Source organism: Oncorhynchus keta, chromosome 22, assembly GCF_023373465.1.
Source record: "Oncorhynchus keta strain PuntledgeMale-10-30-2019 chromosome 22, Oket_V2, whole genome shotgun sequence".
NCBI classification, from domain to species: domain Eukaryota; kingdom Metazoa; phylum Chordata; class Actinopteri; order Salmoniformes; family Salmonidae; genus Oncorhynchus; species Oncorhynchus keta.
This window is the reverse complement of record NC_068442.1, coordinates 55,825,253-55,851,824: the sequence shown is the minus strand read 5'-3', so window position 1 is coordinate 55,851,824 and position 26,572 is coordinate 55,825,253. Positions and strand designations below refer to the sequence as shown.

At 47.2% G+C, this 26,572-nt stretch overlaps 1 protein-coding gene across 1 annotated transcript in view; it reads left to right on the top strand.

Annotated features, from left to right (window-relative positions):
* The window catches only part of tmem131 (transmembrane protein 131), a 142,291-nt gene that overhangs the window by 77,645 nt on the left and 38,074 nt on the right, over nucleotides 1-26,572 (top strand). The window contains exons 9-17 of the mRNA XM_052475677.1: nucleotides 1,950-2,068; nucleotides 2,161-2,266; nucleotides 4,180-4,282; nucleotides 4,621-4,774; nucleotides 7,915-8,073; nucleotides 16,165-16,251; nucleotides 22,648-22,800; nucleotides 22,908-22,983; nucleotides 24,862-24,976. Of these exons, the coding sequence (XP_052331637.1) occupies nucleotides 1,950-2,068; nucleotides 2,161-2,266; nucleotides 4,180-4,282; nucleotides 4,621-4,774; nucleotides 7,915-8,073; nucleotides 16,165-16,251; nucleotides 22,648-22,800; nucleotides 22,908-22,983; nucleotides 24,862-24,976 (1,072 nt within the window). The remainder of the gene's footprint in view (nucleotides 1-1,949; nucleotides 2,069-2,160; nucleotides 2,267-4,179; nucleotides 4,283-4,620; nucleotides 4,775-7,914; nucleotides 8,074-16,164; nucleotides 16,252-22,647; nucleotides 22,801-22,907; nucleotides 22,984-24,861; nucleotides 24,977-26,572) is intronic.

Genomic DNA, 26,572 nt, shown 5'->3' with positions numbered 1-26,572 from the left:
AGACCAGGTTATCATACTGCATGTGGAGGTGGAGGTCACCTCAGGTATCAGACCAGGTTATCATACTGCCTGTGGAGGTCACCTCAGGTATTAGACCAGGTTATCATACTGCCTGTGGAGGTCACCTCAGGTATTAGACCAGGTTATCATACTGCCTGTGGAGGTCACCTCAGGTATTAGACCAGTTTATCATACTGCCTGTGGAGGTGGAGGTCACCTCAGATATTAGACCAGGTTATCATACTGCCTGTGGAGGTCACCTCAGGTATTAGACCAGGTTATCATACTGCCTGTGGAGGTCACCTCAGGTATTAGACCAGGTTATCATACTGCATGTGGAGGTGGAGCTCACCTCAGGTATTAGACCAGGTTATCATACTGCCTGTGGAGCTCACCTCAGGTATTAGACCAGGTTATCATACTGCCTGTGGAGGTCACCTCGGGTATTAGACTAGGTTATCATACTGCATGTGGAGCTCACCTCAGGTATTAGACCAGTTTATCATACTGCCTGTGGAGGTCACCTCAGGTATTAGACCAGGTTATCATACTGCCTGTGGAGCTCACCTCAGGTATTAGACCAGGTTATCATACTGCCTGTGGAGGTCACCTCGGGTATTAGACTAGGTTATCATACTGCATGTGGAGCTCACCTCAGGTATTAGACCAGTTTATCATACTGCCTGTGGAGGTCACCTCAGGTATTAGACCAGGTTATCATACTGCATGTGGAGCTCACCTCAGGTATTAGACCAGTTTATCATACTGCCTGTGGAGGTCACCTCAGGTATTAGACCAGGTTATCATACTGCATGTGGAGGTGGAGCTCACCTCAGGTATTAGACCAGGTTATCATACTGCCTGTGGAGGTCACCTCGGGTATTAGACCAGTTTATCATACTGCCTGTGGAGGTCACCTCAGGTATTAGACCAGTTTATCATACTGCCTGTGGAGGTCACCTCGGGTATTAGACCAGGTTATCATACTGCCTGTGGAGGTCACCTCGGGTATTAGACCAGGTTATCATACTGCCTGTGGAGGTCACCTCGGGTATTAGACCAGGTTATCATACTGCATGTGGAGCTCACCTCAGGTATTAGACCAGTTTATCATACTGCCTGTGGAGGTCACCTCAGGTATTAGACCAGGTTATCATACTGCCTGTGGAGGTCACCTCGGCCTGTGGAGGTCACCTCGGGTATTAGACCAGGTTATCATACTGCCTGTGGAGGTCACCTCAGGTATTAGACCAGGTTATCATACTGCCTGTGGAGCTCACCAGGTATAGACCAGTTTATCATACTGCCTGTGGAGGTCACCTCAGGTATTAGACCAGGTTATCATACTGCATGTGGAGCTCACCTCAGGTATTAGACCAGTTTATCATACTGCCTGTGGAGGTCACCTCGGGTATTAGACCAGGTTATCATACTGCCTGTGGAGGTCACCTCGGGTATTAGACCAGGTTATCATACTGCCTGTGGAGGTCACCTCAGGTATTAGACCAGGTTATCATACTGCCTGTGGAGGTCACCTCGGGTATTAGACCAGGTTATCATACTGCCTGTGGAGGTCACCTCGGGTATTAGACCAGGTTATCATACTGCCTGTGGAGGTCACCTCAGGTATTAGACCAGGTTATCATACTGCCTGTGGAGCTCACCTCAGGTATTAGACCAGTTTATCATACTGCCTGTGGAGGTCACCTCAGGTATTAGACCAGGTTATCATACTGCATGTGGAGCTCACCTCAGGTATTAGACCAGTTTATCATACTGCCTGTGGAGGTCACCTCGGGTATTAGACCAGGTTATCATACTGCCTGTGGAGGTCACCTCGGGTATTAGACCAGGTTATCATACTGCCTGTGGAGGTCACCTCAGGTATTGTTGATTGACTGGTCCACATGAGGTTGATAGGTTCTTTCTGTTTGGTCCCTTCCCTCTAGCTCCTGGTATATTCTCCTCCACAGAGATGCTAGACTTCGGTACGTTACGGTCACAAGATCGGCCGAAACAATTGAACTTACATCTCCTGAATTCGGGAAGGAAAGATGTTTGGATCGCGGTGAGTTGGTTGGCACTTCCTCCTCTTGTTTGTCTGTTGACTCTTCCTTTCCGACGTCCAGTTCACCTTGTATTTTGGTGATTTTTCCCCAGAGTATACGGACGACGCCATCCAACGAAGCCACCATCAATTTCAAAGCAATCACCCTAAAAGCAGGCGAGAGTAGATATACCAAAGTTGCAAGTATTAGTTTTGATGGTAAGTCTTGTGATCTTTGAAAATGTTAAATCACTTGTATTGAGAAACCTGAAATATTAACCACGGACCCAAAAGACCATGACGTTTTTATTACTAAACCTTTTATAAAACTCAATTAATAGAAATAACATTACGTTGGCAGGTGTTTAACCTTTCAGTGTCTTAGAAGAAAAGCTGTTTATAAATCAGTGGTATTCACGTTTCTTCAGTGGGTGTATTGAGTGTACAAAACATTAGGAACACCTGTTCTCTCCATGACATCGACCAGAGATGGGCAACATTGATGGGGGGTGGGCGGGGCCACAGAAAAACTCAGAAGTGCCGCAGTTCATTTTGTACAATTCTGCACATTTTGCCATGGAGGTGTAGAGAAAATGTTTGTTTTTTAAAGCTTATACTGAACAAAAATATACTCAACATGTAAAGTGTTGGTCCCACGTTTCATGCTGAAAGAAAAGGTCCCAGAAATATACATGCAAACCTTATTTTTCAAAAATGTTTTTTTTATATCCCAGTTAGTGAGCATTTCTCCTCTGCCAAGATAATCCATCTACCTGACAGGTGTGGCATATCAAGAAGCTGATTAAATAGCTTGATCGTTACACAGGTGCACCTTGTGCTGGGGACAATAAAATGCCACTCTAAAATGGGCAGTTTTGTCACACAACACAATGCCACAGATGTTTTGAGGGAGGGTGCTATTGGCATTCTGACTGCAGGAATGTCCACCAGAGCTGTTGCCAGATAATTCAATGTTAATTTCTCTACCGTAAATGTAATTTTAGAGAATTTGTATGGTGTCAAGTGGGCGAGCGGTTTGCTGATGTCAACGTCGTGAACAGAATGCCCGATGGTGGTGTGTGGTTATGGTATGGGGCAGGCATAAACTGTGGACAACAAACACAATTGCATTTTATTGATGGCAATTTGAATGCACAGAGATACCGTGACGAGATCCTGAGGCCCATTGTTGTACCATTCATCCACCGCCATCACCTCATGTTTCAGCGTGATAATGCACTGAGATACCGTGACGACGAGATCCTGAGGCCCATTGTTGTACCATTCATCCACCGCCATCACCTCATGTTTCAGAGTGATAATGCACTGAGATACCGTGACGACGAGATCCTGAGGCCCATTGTTGTACCATTCATCCACCACCATCACCTCATGTTTCAGCACGATAATGCACCGAGATACCGTGAGGAGATCCTGAAGCCTATTGTTGTACCATTCATCCACCGCCATCACCTCATGTTTCAGCGTGATAATGCACTGCACCATGTCACACAAGGATCTGTACACATTTCCTGGGAGCTGAAAATGTCCCAGTTCTTCCATGACCTGCATCCTCACCAGACATGTTACTCATTGAGCATGTTTGGGATGCTCTGGATCGACGTGTACGACAGTATGTTCCAGTTCCCTCCAATATCCACCAACTTCACACAGCCATTGAAGAGGAGTGGGACAACATTCCACAGGACACAATCAGCAGCCCGATCAACTCTATGTGAAGCTGTCACGCTACATGAGACAAATGGTGGTCACACCAGATACTGACTGGTTTTATGATCCACGCCCCAACCTTTTTCTAAGGTATCTGTGACCAACAGATGTAGATCTGTATTCCCAGTCATGTGAAATCAATAGTTTAGGGCCCAATGAATTTATTTCAATTGACATATTTCCTGTAATTCAGTCAAATGTTTGAAATTGTTGCATGTTGTGTTTTTATATTTTTCTTTTGTGTTTATTCTTTAAAACATTTTGTCGAGCTGCAGTCCCCACCCCCGCCACCCCACACGTGACGACCTCGACTTTAAAATACTCCTGCTTAAGTGACCTTCTCTTATCTATGGATATAATGTTCTTTTATTTTCTCTGTGATGTTTTTTGTTTGTTACCAGCATCAAAAGCAGAAAGACCGGTTCCGTTTTCTGGTAAAATAACAGTGAAGGTCAAGGAGATAAACTCGTCTGAAGTCCCGTACCAAGCAGAGGTGCTACAAGGGTAGGACTTTGATTTCATCTTTTATTTTTTGACCGTTTACAAGATTTGAAACATTCATGATGTGTTTAGATGATAGGATACACGTGTGTTGGTTCATTCATGACTCAGCACTGACTTGGTTAGGTCATAGTTCAATTATGTTCTTGTAGAGTCCAGTTTAAATACACTGTGGACGCAGATTATGTCTCGTCCTGGACATTCAATGGAGATGCTTTCTAGTTAAATAGTCCAGGACTAGGCTTGTACTGAGTCAGACTAAACTGGCCCTTTTTGTTAGTCCCATCAGGTTTGATGTGATTTCACATCTATCGGTCTACCCTCTCTCCTGCCCCTTCTAGCTACCTGGGCTTTGACCACACGGCCACGTTGTTCCACATCAGAGACAGTCCAGTAGACCCCGTGAACAGATCCATCTTCCTTACCAACGCCTTCCACTTTGCTGTCCGCATACACAACGTCACCCTGCCAGATGAGGCCAAGACCATGTTCAGCGTGAGTTCAGGGGCTGTATGTACTGTCTCTGAGTAGCATAGGATCAGGGGCTGTATGTACTGTCTCTGAGTAGCATAGGATCAGGGGCTGTATGTACTGTCTCTGAGTAGCATAGGATCAGGGGCTGTATGTACTGTCTCTGAGTAGCATAGGATCAGGGGCTGTATGTACTGTCTCTGAGTAGCATAGGATCAGGGGCTGTATGTACTGCCTCTGAGTAGCATAGGATCAGGGGCTGTATGTACTGTCTCTGAGTAGCATAGGATCAGGGGCTGTATGTACTGTCTCTGAGTAGCATAGGATCAGGGGCTGTATGTACTGTCTCTGAGTAGCATAGGATCAGGGGCTGTATGTACTGTCTCTGAGTAGCATAGGATCAGGGGCTGTATGTACTGTCTCTGAGTAGCATAGGATCAGGGGCTGTATGTACTGTCTCTTACTGTCTCTGAGAGCAGCATAGGATCAGGGGCTGTATGTACTGTCTCTGAGCAGCATAGGATCAGGGGCTGTATGTACTGTCTCTGAGCAGCATAGGATCAGGGGCTGTATGTACTGTCTCTTACTGTCTCTGAGAGCAGCATAGGATCAGGGGCTGTATGTACTGTCTCTTACTGTCTCTGAGAGCAGCATAGGATCAGGGGCTGTATGTACTGTCTCTGAGTAGCATAGGATCAGGGGCTGTATGTACTGTCTCTGAGCAGCATAGGATCAGGGGCTGTATGTACTGTCTCTGAGTAGCATAGGATCAGGGGCTGTATGTACTGTCTCTGAGAGCAGCATAGGATCAGGGGCTGTATGTACTGTCTCTGGGTAGCATAGGATCAGGGGCTGTATGTACTGTCTCTGAGCAGCATAGGATCAGGGGCTGTATGTACTGTCTCTGAGTAGCATAGGATCAGGGGCTGTATGTACTGTCTCTGAGAGCAGCATAGGATCAGGGGCTGTATGTACTGTCTCTGAGTAGCATAGGATCAGGGGCTGTATGTACTGTCTCTGAGTAGCATAGGATCAGGGGCTGTATGTACTGTCTCTGAGAGCAGCATAGGATCAGGGGCTGTATGTACTGTCTCTGGGTAGCATAGGATCAGGGGCTGTATGTACTGTCTCTGAGTAGCATAGGATCAGGGGCTGTATGTACTGTCTCTGAGTAGCATAGGATCAGGGGCTGTATGTACTGTCTCTGAGTAGCATAGGATCAGGGTCTGTATGTACTGTCTCTGAGTAGCATAGGATCAGGGGCTGTATGTACTGTCTCTGAGTAGCATAGGATCAGGGGCTGTATGTACTGTCTCTGAGTAGCATAGGATCAGGGTCTGTATGTACTGTCTCTGAGTAGCATAGGATCAGGGGCTGTATGTACTGTCTCTGAGTAGCATAGGATCAGGGGCTGTATGTACTGTCTCTGAGTAGCATAGGATCAGGGGCTGTATGTACTGTCTCTGAGTAGCATAGGATCAGGGGCTGTATGTACTGTCTCTGAGCAGCATAGGATCAGGGGCTGTATGTACTGTCTCTGAGTAGCATAGGATCAGGGGCTGTATGTACTGTCTCTGAGTAGCATAGGATCAGGGGCTGTATGTACTGTCTCTGAGCAGCATAGGATCAGGGGCTGTATGTACTGTCTCTGAGCAGCATAGGATCAGGGGCTGTATGTACTGTCTCTGAGCTGCATAGGATCAGGGGCTGTATGTACTGTCTCTGAGTAGCATAGGATCAGGGGCTGTATGTACTGTCTCTGAGTAGCATAGGATCAGGGGCTGTATGTACTGTCTCTGAGTAGCATAGGATCAGGGGCTGTATGTACTGTCTCTGAGTAGCATAGGATCAGGGACTGTATGTACTGTCTCTGAGCAGCATAGGATCAGGGACTGTATGTACTGTCTCTGAGTAGCATAGGATCAGGGGCTGTATGTACTGTCTCTGAGCAGCATAGGATCAGGGGCTGTATGTACTGTCTCTGAGTAGCATAGGATCAGGGGCTGTATGTACTGTCTCTGAGTAGCATAGGATCAGGGGCTGTATGTACTGTCTCTGAGTAGCATAGGATCAGGGGCTGTATGTACTGTCTCTGAGTAGCATAGGATCAGGGGCTGTATGTACTGTCTCTGAGTAGCATAGGATCAGGGGCTGTATGTACTGTCTCTGAGTAGCATAGGATCAGGGGCTGTATGTACTGTCTCTGAGTAGCATAGGATCAGGGGCTGTATGTACTGTCTCTGAGTAGCATAGGATCAGGGGCTGTATGTACTGTCTCTGAGAGCAGCATAGGATCAGGGGCTGTATGTACTGTCTCTGAGTAGCATAGGATCAGGGGCTGTATGTACTGTCTCTGAGTAGCATAGGATCAGGGGCTGTATGTACTGTCTCTGAGCAGCATAGGATCAGGGGCTGTATGTACTGTCTCTGAGTAGCATAGGATCAGGGGCTGTATGTACTGTCTCTGAGCAGCATAGGATCAGGGGCTGTATGTACTGTCTCTGAGTAGCATAGGATCAGGGGCTGTATGTACTGTCTCTGAGCAGCATAGGATCAGGGGCTGTATGTACTGTCTCTGAGTAGCATAGGATCAGGGGCTGTATGTACTGTCTCTGAGCAGCATAGGATCAGGGGCTGTATGTACTGTCTCTGAGTAGCATAGGATCAGGGGCTGTATGTACTGTCTCTGAGTAGCATAGGATCAGGGGCTGTATGTACTGTCTCTGAGCAGCATAGGATCAGGGGCTGTATGTACTGTCTCTGAGTAGCATAGGATCAGGGGCTGTATGTACTGTCTCTGAGCAGCATAGGATCAGGGGCTATATGTACTGTCTCTGAGCAGCATAGGATCAGGGGCTGTATGTACTGTCTCTGAGCAGCATAGGATCAGGGGCTGTATGTACTGTCTCTGAGCAGCATAGGATCAGGGGCTGTATGCACTGTCTCTGAGTAGCATAGGATCAGGGGCTGTATGTACTGTCTCTGAGTAGCATAGGATCAGCAGTGCCGATCTAGGATCAAGTCCTCCGTGTCCATGGAGTAACAAAGCGTATTCTATTTTAGGACTTCAAACCAGAATGAAACAAGTTTGTCTTTTTCTGTTGCAAAACATCTGACTGTGGTGTGGCGTACTGTGAAGAGCCTGTTGTCTCGTCTCTGTCCAGGGGCAGAACCTCAGCGCCCCCGTTCTGATCCCTCCTCGTGAGTCTCGCTACATCTTCTCTCTCCTGTTCCGCCCTGTCCGCCCTTCCATCCACATCCACATCAACACCAACATCTCCAAGTTCCACCTTCCTGTCAGGGCCAACACAGGTTACCTTGAGGTACACACCAAGACACACACCAACACACCTTCCTGTCAGGGCCAACACAGGTTACCTTGAGGTACACACCTACACATACCGACACACACCCACGTCACACACCCACACCCACACCCACACATCTACACACACCCACACATCTACACCCTCCCCCACACACCTAAACAAATACACACTCACACACACAAATCATCCTCCCTGCACAATCTTGTCTCTGGGAGGATCTCAATTGCATTTCCCTGATTCCTTGTCCTCTCTCCTCACCACCTCAAAAGCCATTGGATGAGAAGGTCAGACCTGGGGTTTGAGAAGGAGAGGAGAGAGGATGCGAGGAATCAAGGACATGCAATTGAGATTTTCACTCATTGTTTTCCTAACATGTCCTCTGTTCTGTCCAGCCCATGTCAGTTTGTCCTCTGTTCTGTCCAGCCCATGTCAGTTTGTCCTCTGTCCTGTCCAGCCCATGTAATTTGTCCTCTGTCCTGTCCAGCCCATGTAATTTGTCCTCTGTCCTGTCCAGCCCATGTAATTTGTCCTCTGTCCTGTCCAGCCCATGTAATTTGTCCTCTGTCCTGTACAGCCCATGTAATTTGTCCTCTGTTCTGTCCAGCCCATGTAATTTGTCCTCTGTCCTGTCCAGCCCATGTAATTTGTCCTCTGTCCTGTCCAGCCCATGTAATTTGTCCTCTGTCCTGTCCAGCCCATGTAATTTGTCCCCTGTCCTCTCCAGTCCATGGTCCTGTCCCCTGTCCTCTCCAGCCCATGGTCCTGTCCCCTGTCCTCTCCAGCCCATGGTCCTGTCCCCTGTCCTCTCCAGCCCATGGTCCTGTCCCCTGTCCTCTCCAGCCCATGGTCCTGTCCCCTGTCCTCTCCAGCCCATGGTCCTGTCCCCTGTCCTCTCCAGCCCATGTAATTTGTCCTCTGTCCTGTCCAGCCCATGTAATTTGTCCCCTGTCCTCTCCAGCCCATGGTCCTGTCCCCTGTCCTCTCCAGCCCATGGTCTTGTCCAGCCCATGTAATTTGTCCTCTGTCCTGTCCAGCCCATGTAATTTGTCCCCTGTCCTCTCCAGTCCATGGTCCTGTACCCTGTCCTCTCCAGTCCATGGTCCTGTCCCCTGTCCTCTCCAGCCCATGGTCTTGTACCCTGTCCTCTCCAGTCCATGGTCCTGTACCCTGTCCTCTCCAGTCCATGGTCCTGTCCCCTGTCCTCTCCAGTCCATGGTCCTGTCCCCTGTCCTCTCCAGTCCATGGTCCTGTCCCCTGTCCTCTCCAGTCCATGGTCCTGTCCCCTGTCCTCTCCAGTCCATGGTCCTGTCCCCTGTCCTCTCCAGCCCATGGTCTTGTCCAGCCCATGTAATTTGTCCTCTGTCCTGTCCAGCCCATGTAATTTGTCCCCTGTCCTCTCCAGTCCATGGTCCTGTACCCTGTCCTCTCCAGTCCATGGTCCTGTCCCCTGTCCTCTCCAGCCCATGGTCTTGTACCCTGTCCTCTCCAGTCCATGGTCCTGTCCCCTGTCCTCTCCAGTCCATGGTCCTGTCCCCTGTCCTCTCCAGTCCATGGTCCTGTCCCCTGTCCTCTCCAGCCCATGGTCCTGTCCCCTGTCCTCTCCAGCCCATGGTCCTCTCCAGATCATTTTGACCGGTCATCATTTTTTAGTAAAAGACTCTGCCATTTTTAAAGTCCTACCCGTCCCCCCGTCCCCTGTCCCCCCCCCCCGTCCTCAGTCTATAGTCTATGTAAAACACTGCCGTTGTTAGAATCTTAATTTAACAAACAGAACTGGAGTTATAACCAATTTTCAGATTAAATAACTAATGGACACTAGAGAAGCTTAACCAAGTTGAATTGTTCCCAAAGGGCCGACAAAGCTGTAACTCAGACACTGACATGTCTTCCCCTGGGTGGAGTCTCCTCCTTAGACACTGACATGTCTTCCCCTGGGTGGAGTCTCCTCCTTAGACACTGACATGTCTTCCCCTGGGTGGAGTCTCCTCCTTAGACACTGACATGTCTTCCCCTGGGTGGAGTCTCCTCCTTAGACACTGACATGTCTTCCCCTGGGTGGAGTCTCCTCCTTAGACACTGACATGTCTTCCCCTGGGTGGAGTCTCCTCCTTAGACACTGACATGTCTTCCCCTGGGTGGAGTCTCCTCCTTAGACACTGACATGTCTTCCCCTGGGTGGAGTCTCCTCCTTAGACACTGACATGTCTTCCCCTGGGTGGAGTCTCCTCCTTAGACACTGACATGTCTTCCCCTGGGTGGAGTCTCCTCCTTAGACACTGACATGTCTTCCCCTGGGTGGGTGGAGTCTCCTCCTTGTCTCTAAACAGCCTCATTCTTGCTAAGCAGGGAACTAAGTGATATGAGCCTTCAACGGTTTCTCCCCTTATCAGTACTGTCACGTTCCCTGCACTCAACCCCTCCCAAGCCTCATTATGCCCCCATGTCTCACTATGCCCCCATGATGCCTCATTATGCCCCCCTCATGTCTCATTATGCCCCCCTCATGTCTCACTATGCCCCCTCATGTCTCACTATGCCCCCATGATGTCTCATTATGACCCCCCTCCCAAGCCTCATTATGCCCCCCTCATGTCTCATTATGCCCCCCTCATGTCTCACTAAGCCCCCATGATGCCTCATTATGCCCCCCTCATGTCTCACTATGCCCCCCCCCCATGATGCCTCATTATGCCCCCCCCCATGTCTCACTATGCCCCCCTCATGTCTCATTATGCCCCCTCATGTCTCATTATGGCCCCCTCATGTCTCATTATGCCCCCATGTCTCACTATGCCCCCCTCATGTCTCACTATGCCCCCCACCCCCCCATGATGTCTCATTATGCCCCCCATGTCTCATTATGCCCCCCTCCTCATGTCTCGTTATGGCCTCCCCACCCTCCATGTCTCATTATGCCCCTCCCCTCCTCATGTCTCATTATGCCCCCCTCATGTCTCATTATGGCCTCCCCCACCCTCCATGTCTCATTATGCCCCTCCCCTCCTCATGTCTCATTATGCCCCCCTCATGTCTCATTATGCCCCCCCTCATGTCTCATTATGCCCCCCTCATGTCTCATTATGCCCCCCTCATGTCTCATTATGGCCTCCCCACCCTCCATGTCTCATTATGCCCTCCCCTCCTCATGTCTCATTATGCCCCCCTCATGTCTCATTATGCCCCCCTCATGTCTCATTATGCCCCCCCTCATGTCTCATTATGGCCCCCCTCCTCATGTCTCATTATGGCCCCTCCCCTCCTCATGTCTCATTATGCCCCCCTCATGTCTCATTATGCCCCCCTCATGTCTCATTATGGCCTCCCCACCCTCCATGTCTCATTATGCCCCTCCCCTCCTCATGTCTCATTATGCCCCTCCCTCCTCATGTCTCATTATGCCCCCCATGTCTCATTATGCCCCCTCATGTCTCATTATGCCCCCCTCATGTCTCATTATGCCCCCCTCATGTCTCATTATGGCCTCCCCCACCCTCCATGTCTCATTATGCCCCTCCCCTCCTCATGTCTATCATTATGCCCCCCTCATGTCTCATTATGCCCCCTCATGTCTCATTATGCCCCCCTCATGTCTCATTATGGCCCCCTCCTCATGTCTCATTATGGCCCCTCCCCTCCTCATGTCTCATTATGCCCCCCTCATGTCTCATTATGCCCCCCTCATGTCTCATTATGCCCCCATGTCTCATTATGGCCCCTCCTCATGTCTCATTATGCCCCCCCTGCTTGCCATTAGCTGTCGTGACGTTCTATTAGTTAATGTGACGACTGTTGCTCATCGAATGATTAAAGGTTTATAATTGCGTGATAAAATGAATCAAGCAATTATTAACTCATTAACCTGGGGCACCATGGGAAAAAAATAGTTTTATTGAGTTTCTATTTCCCAAATTTACTCAAAGAATGTCAGAATATCGATTTCACAACAGTCGCTAATTAATCAGTTTCCTCTACAGTCTCGTTCTGAACGTCGCATAATCCGGGAATCTGCACAAACCCGGGTCTCACCAATGAGTTCGGACCCGGGTCTCACCAATGAGTTCAGACCCGGGTCTCACCAATGAGTTCGGACCCGGGTCTCACCAATGAGTTCACACCCGGGTCTCACCAATGAGTTCGGACCCGGGTCTCACCAATGAGTTCGGACCCGGGTCCCACCAATGAGTTCGGACCCGGGTCTCACCAATGAGTTCGGACCCGGGTCTCACCAATGAGTTCGGACCCGGGTCTCACCAATGAGTTCGGACCCGGGTCTCACCAATGAGTTCGGACCCGGGTCTCACCAATGAGTTCGGACCCGGGTCTCACCAATGAGTTCGAACCCGAGTCTCACCAATGAGTTCGGACCCGGGTCTCACCAATGAGTTCAGACCCGGGTCTCACCAATGAGTTCAGACCCGGGTCTCACCAATGAGTTCAGACCCGGGTCTCACCAATGAGTTCGGACCCGAGTCTCACCAATGAGTTCGGACCCGGGTCTCACCAATGAGTTCAGACCCGGGTCTCACCAATGAGTTCCGACCCGGGTCTCACCAATGAGTTCGGACCCGGGTCTCACCAATGAGTTCAGACCCGAGTCTCACCAATGAGTTCAGACCCGAGTCTCACCAATGAGTTCAGACCCGGGTCTCACCAATGAGTTCAGACCCGGGTCTCACCAATGAGTTCAGACCCGGGTCTCACCGATGAGTTCGTACCCGGGTCTCACCGATGAGTTCGGACCCGAGTCTCACCGATGAGTTCAGACCCGGGTCTCACCAATGAGTTCAGACCCGGGTCTCACCAATGAGTTCGGACCCGAGTCTCACCAATGAGTTCGGACCCGGGTCTCACCAATGAGTTCGGACCCGAGTCTCACCAATGAGTTCGGACCCGGGTCTCACCAATGAGTTCAGACCCGGGTCTCACCAATGAGTTCGGACCAGGGTCCCACCAATGAGTTCGGACCCGAGTCTCACCAATGAGTTCGAACCCGGGTCTCACCAATGAGTTCGGACCAGGGTCCCACCAATGAGTTCGGACCCGAGTCTCACCAATGAGTTCGGACCCGGGTCTCACCAATGAGTTCGGACCCGAGTCTCACCAATGAGTTCGAACCCGGGTCTCACCAATGAGTTCGGACCCGGGTCTCACCAATGAGTTCGGACCCGGGTCTCACCAATGAGTTCGGACCCGTGTCTCACCAATGAGTTCGGACCCGGGTCTCACCAATGAGTTCGGACCCGGGTCCCACCAATGAGTTCGGACCCGGGTCTCACCAATGAGTTCGGACCCGGGTCTCACCAATGAGTTCGGACCCGGGTCTCACCAATGAGTTCGCCCCCGGGTCTCACCAATGAGTTCGGACCCGGGTCTCACCAATGAGTTCGCCCCCGGGTCTCACCAATGAGTTCGGACCCGGGTCTCACCAATGAGTTCGGACCCGGGTCTCACCAATGAGTTCGGACCCGGGTCTCACCAATGAGTTCGCCCCCGGGTCTCACCAATGAGTTCGCCCCCGGGTCTCACCAATGAGTTCGGACCCGGGTCTCACCAATGAGTTCGGACCCGGGTCTCACCAATGAGTTCGGACCCGGGTCCCACCAATGAGTTCGGATCTGGGTCTCACCAATGAGTTCCACACCAATCTTAGTTGAATATTTATTTTCTAAAAAGCTAAAATGATGATAAAAGATACACATAGACAAAACACATTATAGTCTATTGATTAGAACTTAGTATAACGGGCCAACACACTATGGCGCGTGTTACCCACAATGGGGATTTAAAAGATAGAGAAAAAGAGAAAGTACACAAGAGAAATATACATTTGGTTGTATTTGTCAGTTATGCTTATTTTAACCCTAGCCTTGCCCCAAACTGCCGCTCTTATGGGTCAGAATATAATGATGTAATCACGTGTGGGAGGTCTCAAATGGGAAGCTCAGCGTGGGTCGTTTAGGCTTCTCAATGACGCACTTCTCCAGCGCAACTCTCTGGTTGTCCTCACGATGTCAGTGTCCTTTTGGCTTAGTGGTCTGATTCCTCGCCCTTGCTCTGGAAGGGGTCTTCTGAGGACAGACAGCTCTGTAGCTCAGGGCTCACAGTGTAGGAAGGAAACAGTGTAGTAACCACGATTCGATGGAGAGTGGAGGATAGATGGTCTGACTTGAATTCACTCACTTAGACACAGAGGGGCAATACCAGAATATATATGACATACAGAGGGGCAATACCAGAATATATATGACATACAGAGGGGCAATACCAGAATATATATGACATACAGAGGGGCAATACCAGAATATATATGACATACAGAGGGGCAATACCAGAATATATATGACATACAGAGGGGCAATACCAGAATATATATGACATACAGAGGGGCAATACCAGAATATATATGACATACAGAGGGGCAATACCAGAATATATATGACATACAGGGGCAATACCAGAATATATATGACATACAGAGGGGCAATACCACAATATATATGACATACAGAGGGGCAATACCAGAATATATATGACATACAGAGGGGCAATACCAGAATATATATGACATACAGAGGGGCAATACCAGAATATATATGACATACAGAGGGGCAATACCAGAATATATATGACATACAGAGGGGCAATACCAGAATATATATGACATACAGAGGGGCAATACCAGAATATATATGACATACAGAGGGGCAATACCAGAATATATATGACATACAGAGGGGCAATACCAGAATATATATGACATACAGAGGGGCAATACCAGAATATATATGACATACAGGGGCAATACCAGAATATATATGACATACAGAGGGGCAATACCACAATATATATGACATACAGAGGGGCAATACCAGAATATATATGACATACAGAGGGGCAATACCAGAATATATATGACATACAGAGGGGCAATACCAGAATATATATGACATACAGAGGGGCAATACCAGAATATATATGACATACAGAGGGGCATGTACCCTAGTAACATACCTGGTAGTCAGAGGTGATATGTACCCTAGTAACATACCTGGTAGTCAGAGGTGACATGTACCCTAGTAACATACCTGGTAGTCAGAGGTGATATGTACCCTAGTAACATACCTGGTAGTCAGAGGTGATATGTACCCTAGTAACATACCTGGTAGTCAGGGGTGATATGTACCCTAGTAACATACCTGGTAGTCAGGGGTGATATGTACCCTAGTAACATACCTGGTAGTCAGAGGTGATATGTACCCTAGTAACATACCTGGTAGTCAGGGGTGATATGTACCCTAGTAACATACCTGATAGTCAGGGGTGATATGTACCCTAGTAACATACCTGGTAGTCAGGGGTGATATGTACCCTAGTAACATACCTGGTAGTCAGAGGTGATATGTACCCTAGTAACATACCTGGTAGTCAGGGGTGATATGTACCCTAGTAACATACCTGGTAGTCAGAGGTGATATGTACCCTAGTAACATACCTGGTAGTCAGAGGTGATATGTACCCTAGTAACATACCTGGTTGTCAGGGGTGATATGTACCCTAGTAACATACCTGGTAGTCAGAGGTGACATGTACCCTAGTAACATACCTGGTAGTCAGAGGTGACATGTACCCTAGTAACATACCTGGTAGTCAGGGGTGATATGTACCCTAGTAACATACCTGGTAGTCAGGGGTGATATGTACCCTAGTAACATACCTGGTAGTCAGGGGTGATATGTACCCTAGTAACATACCTGGTAGTCAGAGGTGACATGTACCCTAGTAACATACCTGTTACAGCCCACATTGCCTACTTCTTAGTCATCAGCTGTTTTGGGGTGTGAGTCAACTCATACTCTTTACTGTCCACTGGTTGTGCAATACAGCAATACGTCCTTTAAAACAGCATGTACTGTTACTATGTGCCATCATGATGAGTGATGTTTTGTTGTTGCCTGATCTGAGATCTGTTTGTGCCCTCTTGATAACTCCTGGGGTGATGTGTTATGCCACATGACCAGAGAACATGGCTACAGCACAAACAGATCTAGGACCAGTCTTAGGAGATTTTTCTTCTGTGTTTTTCAGATATTAACAATCCCAGCGAAGGCTGCCATAGCAGTGGGGAAGCTAAACAGCTATCCTGAACACATCATCCTACCTCCATCCTTTCCTGTGAGTAACTTGTGTTAAACCATCATCCTACCTCTAGCCCTCTGTTAAACCATCATCCTACCTCTAGCCCTCTGTTAAACCATCATCCTACCTCTAGCCCTCTGTTAAACCATCATCCTACCTCTAGCCCTCTGTTAAACCATCATCCTACCTCTAGCCCTCTGTTAAACCATCATCCTACCTCTAGCCCTCTGTTAAACCATCATCCTACCTCTAGCCCTCTGTTAAACCATCATCCTACCTCTAACCCTCTGTTAAACCATCATCCTACCTCTAGCCCTCTGTTAAACCATCATCCTACCTCTAGCCCTCTGTTAAACCATCATCCTACCTCTAACCCTCTGTTAAACCATCATCCTACCTCTAGCCCTCTGTTAAACCATCATCCTACCTCTAGCCCTCTGTTAAACCATCATCCTACCTCTAGCCCTCTGTTAAACCATCATCTACCTCTAACCCTCTGTTAAACCATCATCCTACCTCTAGCCCTCTGTTAAACCATCATCCTACCTCTAGCCCTCTGTTAAACCATCATCCTACCTCTAGCCCTCTGTTAAACCATCATCCTACCTCTAGCCCTCTGTTAAACCATCATCCTACCTCTAGCCCTCTGTTAAACCATCATCCTACCTCTAGCCCTCTGTTAAACCATCATCCTACCTCTAGCCCTCTGTTAAACCATCATCCTACCTCTAGCCCTCTGTTAAACCATCATCCTACCTCTAGTCCTCTGTTAAACCATCATCCTACCTCTAGCCCTCTGTTAAACCATCATCCTACCTCTAGCCCTCTGTTAAACCATCATCCTACCTCTAGCCCTCTGTTAAACCATCATCCTACCTCTAGTCCTCTGTTAAACCATCATCCTACCTCTAACCCTCTGTTAAACCATCATCCTACCTCTAGCCCTCTGTTAAACCATCATCCTACCTCTAGCCCTCTGTTAAACCATCATCCTACCTCTAGTCCTCTGTTAAACCATCATCCTACCTCTAGCCCTCTGTTAAACCATCATCCTACCTCTAACCCTCTGTTAAACCATCATCCTACCTCTAGTCCTCTGTTAAACCATCATCCTACCTCTAACCCTCTGTTAAACCATCATCCTACCTCTAGCCCTCTGTTAAACCATCATCCTACCTCTAGCCCTCTGTTAAACCATCATCTACCTCTAACCCTCTGTTAAACCATCATCCTACCTCTAGCCCTCTGTTAAACCATCATCCTACCTCTAGCCCTCTGTTAAACCATCATCCTACCTCTAGCCCTCTGTTAAACCATCATCCTACCTCTAGCCCTCTGTTAAACCATCATCCTACCTCTAGTCCTCTGTTAAACCATCATCCTACCTCTAGCCCTCTGTTAAACCATCATCCTACCTCTAGCCCTCTGTTAAACCATCATCCTACCTCTAGCCCTCTGTTAAACCATCATCCTACCTCTAGCCCTCTGTTAAACCATCATCCTACCTCTAGTCCTCTGTTAAACCATCATCCTACCTCTAACCCTCTGTTAAACCATCATCCTACCTCTAGCCCTCTGTTAAACCATCATCCTACCTCTAGCCCTCTGTTAAACCATCATCCTACCTCTAGTCCTCTGTTAAACCATCATCCTACCTCTAGCCCTCTGTTAAACCATCATCCTACCTCTAACCCTCTGTTAAACCATCATCCTACCTCTAGTCCTCTGTTAAACCATCATCCTACCTCTAACCCTCTGTTAAACCATCATCCTACCTCTAGCCCTCTGTTAAACCATCATCCTACCTCTAGCCCTCTGTTAAACCATCATCTACCTCTAACCCTCTGTTAAACCATCATCCTACCTCTAGCCCTCTGTTAAACCATCATCCTACCTCTAGCCCTCTGTTAAACCATCATCCTACCTCTAACCCTCTGTTAAACCATCATCCTACCTCTAGTCCTCTGTTAAACCATCATCCTACCTCTAACCCTCTGTTAAACCATCATCCTACCTCTAGCCCTCTGTTAAACCATCATCCTACCTCTAACCCTCTGTTAAACCATCATCCTACCTCTAGCCCTCTGTTAAACCATCATCCTACCTCTAGCCCTCTGTTAAACCATCATCCTACCTCTAGCCCTCTGTTAAACCATCATCCTACCTCTAGCCCTCTGTTAAACCATCATCCTACCTCTAGCCCTCTGTTAAACCATCATCCTACCTCTAGTCCTCTGTTAAACCATCATCCTACCTCTAGCCCTCTGTTAAACCATCATCCTACCTCTAACCCTCTGTTAAACCATCATCCTACCTCTAGTCCTCTGTTAAACCATCATCCTACCTCTAACCCTCTGTTAAACCATCATCCTACCTCTAGCCCTCTGTTAAACCATCATCCTACCTCTAGTCCTCTGTTAAACCATCATCCTACCTCTAACCCTCTGTTAAACCATCATCCTACCTCTAACCCTCTGTTAAACCATCATCCTACCTCTAGCCCTCTGTTAAACCATCATCCTACCTCTAACCCTCTGTTAAACCATCATCCTACCTCTAGCCCTCTGTTAAACCATCATCCTACCTCTAGCCCTCTGTTAAACCATCATCCTACCTCTAGTCCTCTGTTAAACCATCATCCTACCTCTAGCCCTCTGTTAAACCATCATCCTACCTCTAGCCCTCTGTTAAACCATCATCCTACCTCTAACCCTCTGTTAAACCATCATCCTACCTCTAGCCCTCTGTTAAACCATCATCCTACCTCTAGCCCTCTGTTAAACCATCATCCTACCTCTAACCCTCTGTTAAACCATCATCCTACCTCTAGCCCTCTGTTAAACCATCATCCTACCTCTAGCCCTCTGTTAAACCATCATCCTACCTCTAACCCTCTGTTAAACCATCATCCTACCTCTAGCCCTCTGTTAAACCATCATCCTACCTCTAACCCTCTGTTAAACCATCATCCTACCTCTAGCCCTCTGTTAAACCATCATCCTACCTCTAGTCCTCTGTTAAACCATCATCCTACCTCTAGTCCTCTGTTAAACCATCATCCTACCTCTAGCCCTCTGTTAAACCATCATCCTACCTCTAGCCCTCTGTTAAACCATCATCCTACCTCTAACCCTCTGTTAAACCATCATCCTACCTCTAGTCCTCTGTTAAACCATCATCCTACCTCTAGCCCTCTGTTAAACCATCATCCTACCTCTAGCCCTCTGTTAAACCATCATCCTACCTCTAACCCTCTGTTAAACCATCATCCTACCTCTAGTCCTCTGTTAAACCATCATCCTACCTCTAGCCCACTGTTAAACCATCATCCTACCTCTAGCCCTCTGTTAAACCATCATCCTACCTCTAGCCCTCTGTTAAACCATCATCCTACCTCTAGCCCTCTGTTAAACCATCATCCTACCTCTAGCCCTCTGTTAAACCATCATCCTACCTCTAGCCCTCTGTTAAACCATCATCCTACCTCTAGCCCTCTGTTAAACCATCATCCTACCTCTAGCCCTCTGTTAAACCATCATCCTACCTCTAGCCCTCTGTTAAACCATCATCCTACCTCTAGCCCTCTGTTAAACCATCATCCTACCTCTAGCCCTCTGTTAAACCATCATCCTACCTCTAGCCCTCTGTTAAACCATCATCCTACCTCTAGCCCTCTGTTAAACCATCATCCTACCTCTAGCCCTCTGTTAAACCATCATCCTACCTCTAGCCCTCTGTTAAACCATCATCCTACCTCTAGCCCTCTGTTAAACCATCATCCTACCTCTAGCCCTCTGTTAAACCATCATCCTACCTCTAGCCCTCTGTTAAACCATCATCCTACCTCTAGCCCTCTGTTAAACCATCATCCTACCTCTAGCCCTCTGTTAAACCATCATCCTACTTCAAACCCTCTGTTAAACCATCATCCTACCTCTAGCCCTCTGTTAAACCATCATCCTACTTCAAACCCTCTGTTAAACCATCATCCTACCTCTAGCCCTCTGTTAAACCATCATCCTACCTCTAGCCCTCTGTTAAACCATCATCCTACCTATAGCCCTCTGTTAAACCATCATCCTACCTCCATCCTTTCCTGTGAGTAACTTGTGTTAAACCATCATCCTACCTCTAGCCCTCTGTTAAACCATCATCCTACCTCTAGCCCTCTGTTAAACCATCATCCTACCTCTAGCCCTCTGTTAAACCATCATCCTACCTCTAGCCCTCTGTTAAACCATCATCCTACCTCTAGCCCTCTGTTAAACCATCATCCTACTTCAAACCCTCTGTTAAACCATCATCCTACCTCTAGCCCTCTGTTAAACCATCATCCTACTTCAAACCCTCTGTTAAACCATAATCCTACCTCTAGCCCTCTGTTAAACCATCATCCTACTCTAGCCCTCTGTTAAACCATCATCCTACCTCTAGCCCTCTGTTAAACCATCATCCTACCTCTAGTCCTCTGTTAAACCATCATCCTACCTCTAGTCCTCTGTTAAACCATCATCCTACCTCTAGCCCTCTGTTAAACCATCATCCTACCTCTAGCCCTCTGTTAAACCATCATCCTACCTCTAACCCTCTGTTAAACCATCATCCTACCTCTAGTCCTCTGTTAAACCATCATCCTACCTCTAGCCCTCTGTTAAACCATCATCCTACCTCTAGCCCTCTGTTAAACCATCATCCTACCTCTAACCCTCTGTTAAACCATCATCCTACCTCTAGTCCTCTGTTAAACCATCATCCTGCCTCTAGCCCTCTGTTAAACCATCATCCTACCTCTAGCCCTCTGTTAAACCATCATCCTACCTCTAGCCCTCTGTTAAACCATCATCCTACCTCTAGCCCTCTGTTAAACCATCATCCTACCTCTAGCCCTCTGTTAAACCATCATCCTACCTCTAGCCCTCTGTTAAACCATCATCCTACCTCTAGCCCTCTGTTAAACCATCATCCTACCTCTAGCCCTCTGTTAAACCATCATCCTACCTCTAGCCCTCTGTTAAACCATCATCCTACCTCTAGCCCTCTGTTAAACCATCATCCTACCTCTAGCCCTCTGTTAAACCATCATCCTACCTCTAGCCCTCTGTTAAACCATCATCCTACCTCTAGCCCTCTGTTAAACCATCATCCTACCTCTAGCCCTCTGTTAAACCATCATCCTACCTCTAGCCCTCTGTTAAACCATCATCCTACCTCTAGCCCTCTGTTAAACCATCATCCTACCTCTAGCCCTCTGTTAAACCATCATCCTACCTCTAGCCCTCTGTTAAACCATCATCCTACCTCTAGCCCTCTGTTAAACCATCATCCTACTTCAAACCCTCTGTTAAACCATCATCCTACCTCTAGCCCTCTGTTAAACCATCATCCTACTTCAAACCCTCTGTTAAACCATCATCCTACCTCTAGCCCTCTGTTAAACCATCATCCTACCTCTAGCCCTCTGTTAAACCATCATCCTACCTATAGCCCTCTGTTAAACCATCATCCTACCTCCATCCTTTCCTGTGAGTAACTTGTGTTAAACCATCATCCTACCTCTAGCCCTCTGTTAAACCATCATCCTACCTCTAGCCCTCTGTTAAACCATCATCCTACCTCTAGCCCTCTGTTAAACCATCATCCTACCTCTAGCCCTCTGTTAAACCATCATCCTACCTCTAGCCCTCTGTTAAACCATCATCCTACCTCTAGCCCTCTGTTAAACCATCATCCTACCTCTAGCCCTCTGTTAAACCATCATCCTACCTCTAGCCCTCTGTTAAACCATCATCCTACCTCTAGCCCTCTGTTAAACCATCATCCTACTTCAAACCCTCTGTTAAACCATCATCCTACCTCTAGCCCTCTGTTAAACCATCATCCTACTTCAAACCCTCTGTTAAACCATAATCCTACCTCTAGCCCTCTGTTAAACCATCATCCTACTCTAGCCCTCTGTTAAACCATCATCCTACCTCTAGCCCTCTGTTATACCATCATCCTACTTCTAGCCCTCTGTTAAACCAGCATCCTACTTCAAACCCTCTGTTAAACCATCATCCTACCTCTAGTCCTCTGTTAAACCATCATCCTACCTCTAGCCCTCTGTTAAACCATCATCCTACCTCTAGCCCTCTGTTAAACCATCATCCTACCTATAGCCCTCTGTTAAACCATCATCTTACTTAAGAAGAGCCCTCAGCTGTGGTATATTGGCCATATACCACACCCCCTCGTGCCTTATTGAGTAACAACAGGCACAAGATCAGATTGCTGACATTCCAACACGCAACACAACATTCTTACAATTTAACTCTTCACTGTCTTGAAATGACACGTTAGGTGTTCAAACAGTGTTGTGGTATGGTAGCGTGTCCTGACGTGTCTGTGTGCCTGTTGGTGCCTGTGTTTGTCCTCTCCTCTCTGCCCCCCCAGGGGAAGACAGTTCACCAGAGTTTCACCATCCAGAGTTCCTTCACCCAGAGAGCGAGACTCCGACACATCCGTTCCCTGACAGAAGACATTCGGTTCTATTACAAAAGACTACGTAGTAACAAGAGTGGACTGGAACCGAGACGCATGTCCAAGGTGTAGACACAGGTTCCTGCTGTAGGCTTTAGTTCAATAACATCGTTCTGAACGTCAACATTTATGCAGCACAGAGCTGAATGGCACCTATTTCCCTGTTTTTGCAGGTTGCTAATATTTATTTTGATGCCAGTTTGCAGTGTGCCGACCACTGTTATGTGGGGTTGCCGTTTGTTCTGAAATGTGAGTAACTTGGACGTCTCATGATATCATTTGTTAGTTTTTTTCCTGAGAAAATGTTAAATCCTCACACAACGTGCTACTTAAAAACATCTAACCTTGACTCTCAACTTCAGCTGTAAACTATAGTAATGTGAATGAACGTCTAACCTTCAGCTGTAAACTATAGTAATGTGACTGACCGTCTAACCTTCAGCTGTAAACTATAATAATGTGACTGACCGTCTAACCTTCAGCTGTAAACTATAATAATGTGACTGACCGTCTAACCTTCAGCTGTAAACTATAATAATGTGACTGACTGTCTAACCTTCAGCTGTAAACTATAATAATGTGACTGACCGTCTAACCTTCAGCTGTAAACTATAATAATGTGAATGACCGTCTAACCTTCAGCTGTAAACTATAGTAATGTGACTGACTGTCTAACCTTCAGCTGTAAACTATAATAATGTGACTGACCGTCTAACCTTCAGCTGTAAACTATAATAATGTGACTGACTGTCTAACCTTCAGCTGTAAACTATAATAATGTGAATGACCGTCTAACCTTCAGCTGTAAACTATAGTAATGTGACTGACCATCTAATCTTCAGCTGTAAACTATAATAATGTGAATGACCGTCTAACCTTCAGCTGTAAACTATAATAATGTGACTGACCGTCTAACCTTCAGCTGTAAACTATAGTAATGTGACTGACCGTCTAACCTTCAGCTGTAAACTATAGTAATGTGACTGACCGTCTAACCTTCAGCTGTAAACTATAGTAATGTGACTGACCGTCTAACCTTCAGCTGTAAACTATAGTAATGTGACTGACCGTCTAACCTTCAGCTGTAAACTATAATAATGTGAATGACCATCTAACCTTCAGCTGTAAACTATAATAATGTGAATGACCGCCTAACCTTCAGCTGTAAACTATAGTAATGTGACTGACCGTCTAACCTTCAGCTGTAAACTATAGTAATGTGACTGACCGTCTAACCTTCAGCTGTAAACTATAATAATGTGAATGACCGCCTAACCTTCAGCTGTAAACTATAGTAATGTGACTGACCGTCTAACCTTCAGCTGTAAACTATAGTAATGTGACTGACCGTCTAACCTTCAGCTGTAAACTATAATAATGTGAATGACCGTCTAACCTTCAGCTGTAAACTATAGTAATGTGACTGACCGTCTAACCTTCAGCTGTAAACTATAGTAATGTGACTGACCGTCTAACCTTCAGCTGTAAACTATAATAATGTGACTGACCGTCTAACCTTCAGCTGTAAACTATAGTAATGTGAATGACCGTCTAACCTTCAGCTGTAAACTATAATAATGTGACTGACCGTCTAACCTTCAGCTGTAAACTATAATAATGTGACTGACCGTCTAACCTTCAGCTGTAAACTATAGTAATGTGACTGACCGTCTAACCTTCAGTTGTAAACTATAATAATGTGACTGACCGTCTAACCTTCAGTTGTAAACTATAATAATGTGAATGACCGTCTAACCTTCAGCTGTAAACTATAATAATGTGACTGACCGTCTAACCTTCAGTTGTAAACTATAATAATGTGACTGACCGTCTAACCTTCAGTTGTAAACTATACTAATGTGACTGACCGTCTAACCTTCAGCTGTAAACTATAATAATGTGACTGACCGTCTAACCTTCAGCTGTAAACTATAGTAATGTGAATGACCGTCTAACCTTCAGCTGTAAACTATAGTAATGTGACTGACCGTCTAACCTTCAGCTGTAAACTATAGTAATGTGACTGACCATCAGCTACATGAATATTGGGCTATTGACCAACAGTCTACGTTAATATAGTGTCTTCCAGCTGATATACAGTATGTTAATATAGTGTTGTGTTTAAAGCTGAGGCTCGTCCCCACGGCCTGGTCTTACAGGAGGACATCTGGGATGCTGACATTGACCTCCACCAGAAACTGCTCCGACGCTGGACAGAGCTGAAAGAACGCTCGGGACATCAGTGAGTCTGACAACTCTCTGGCTGAGGCCTGAATGGCACCCTGTTCTCTATATAGTGCAGCAATTGTCACCTGGGCCCTATATAGTGGCTTAACGTCACCTAGGCCCTATATAGTGGGTTAATATCACCTGGGCCCTATATAGTGCAGTACTTGCCACCTGGGCCCTATATAGTGGCTTAACGTCACCTAGGCCCTATATAGTGGGTTAATATCACCTGGGCCCTATATAGTGCAGTACTTGTCACCTGGGCCCTATATAGTGGCTTAACGTCACCTAGGCCCTATATAGTGGGTTAATATCACCTGGGCCCTATATAGTGCAGTACTTGTCACCTGGGCCCTATATAGTGGCTTAACGTCACCTAGGCCCTATATAGTGGGTTAATATCACCTGGGCCCTATATAGTGCAGTACTTGTCACCTGGGCCCTATATAGTGGCTTAACGTCACCTAGGCCCTATATAGTGGGTTAATATCACCTGGGCCCTATATAGTGCAGTACTTGTCACCTGGGCCCTATATAGTGGCTTAACGTCACCTTGGTCCTATATAGTGGGTTAATGTCACCTAGGCCCTATATAGTGGGTTAATGTCACCTGGGCCCTATATAGTGCAGTACTTGTCACCTGGGCCCTATATAGTGGGTTAATGTCACCTGGGCCCTATATAGTGGGTTATTGTCACCTGGGCCCTATATAGTGCAGCACTTGTCACCTAGGCCCTATATAGTGCAGCACTTGTCACCTAGGCCATATATAGTGGCTTAACGTCACCTAGGCCCTATATAGTGCAGTACTTGTCACCAGGGCCCTATATAGTGGGTTAATGTCACCAGGGCCCTATATAGTGGCTTAACGTCACCTAGGCCCTATATAGTGCAGTACTTGTCACCTGGGCCCTATATAGTGGGTTAATGTCACCTGGGCCCTATATAGTGCAGTACTTGTCACCTAGGCCCTATATAGTGGCTTAACGTCACCTAGGCCCTATATAGTGCAGTACTTGTCACCAGGGCCCTATATAGTGCAGTACTTGTCACCAGGTCCCTATATAGTGCAGCACTTGTCACCAGGGCCCTATATAGTGGGTTAATGTCACCTGGGCCCTATATAGTGCAGTACTTGTCACCTGGGCCCTATATAGTGGCTTAACGTCACCTAGGCCCTATATAGTGGGTTAATATCACCTGGGCCCTATATAGTGCAGTACTTGTCACCTGGGCCCTATATAGTGGCTTAACGTCACCTAGGCCCTATATAGTGGGTTAATATCATCTGGGCCCTATATAGTGCAGTACTTGTCACCTGGGCCCTATATAGTGGCTTAACGTCACCTAGGCCCTATATAGTGGGTTAATGTCACCTGGGCCCTATATAGTGCAGTACTTGTCACCTGGGCCCTATATAGTGGGTTAATGTCACCTGGGCCCTATATAGTGCAGCACTTGTCACCTAGGCCCTATATAGTGCAGCACTTGTCACCTAGGCCATATATAGTGGCTTAACTTCACCTAGGCCCTATATAGTGCAGTACTTGTCACCAGGGCCCTATATAGTGCAGCACTTGTCACCAGGGCCCTATATAGTGGGTTAATG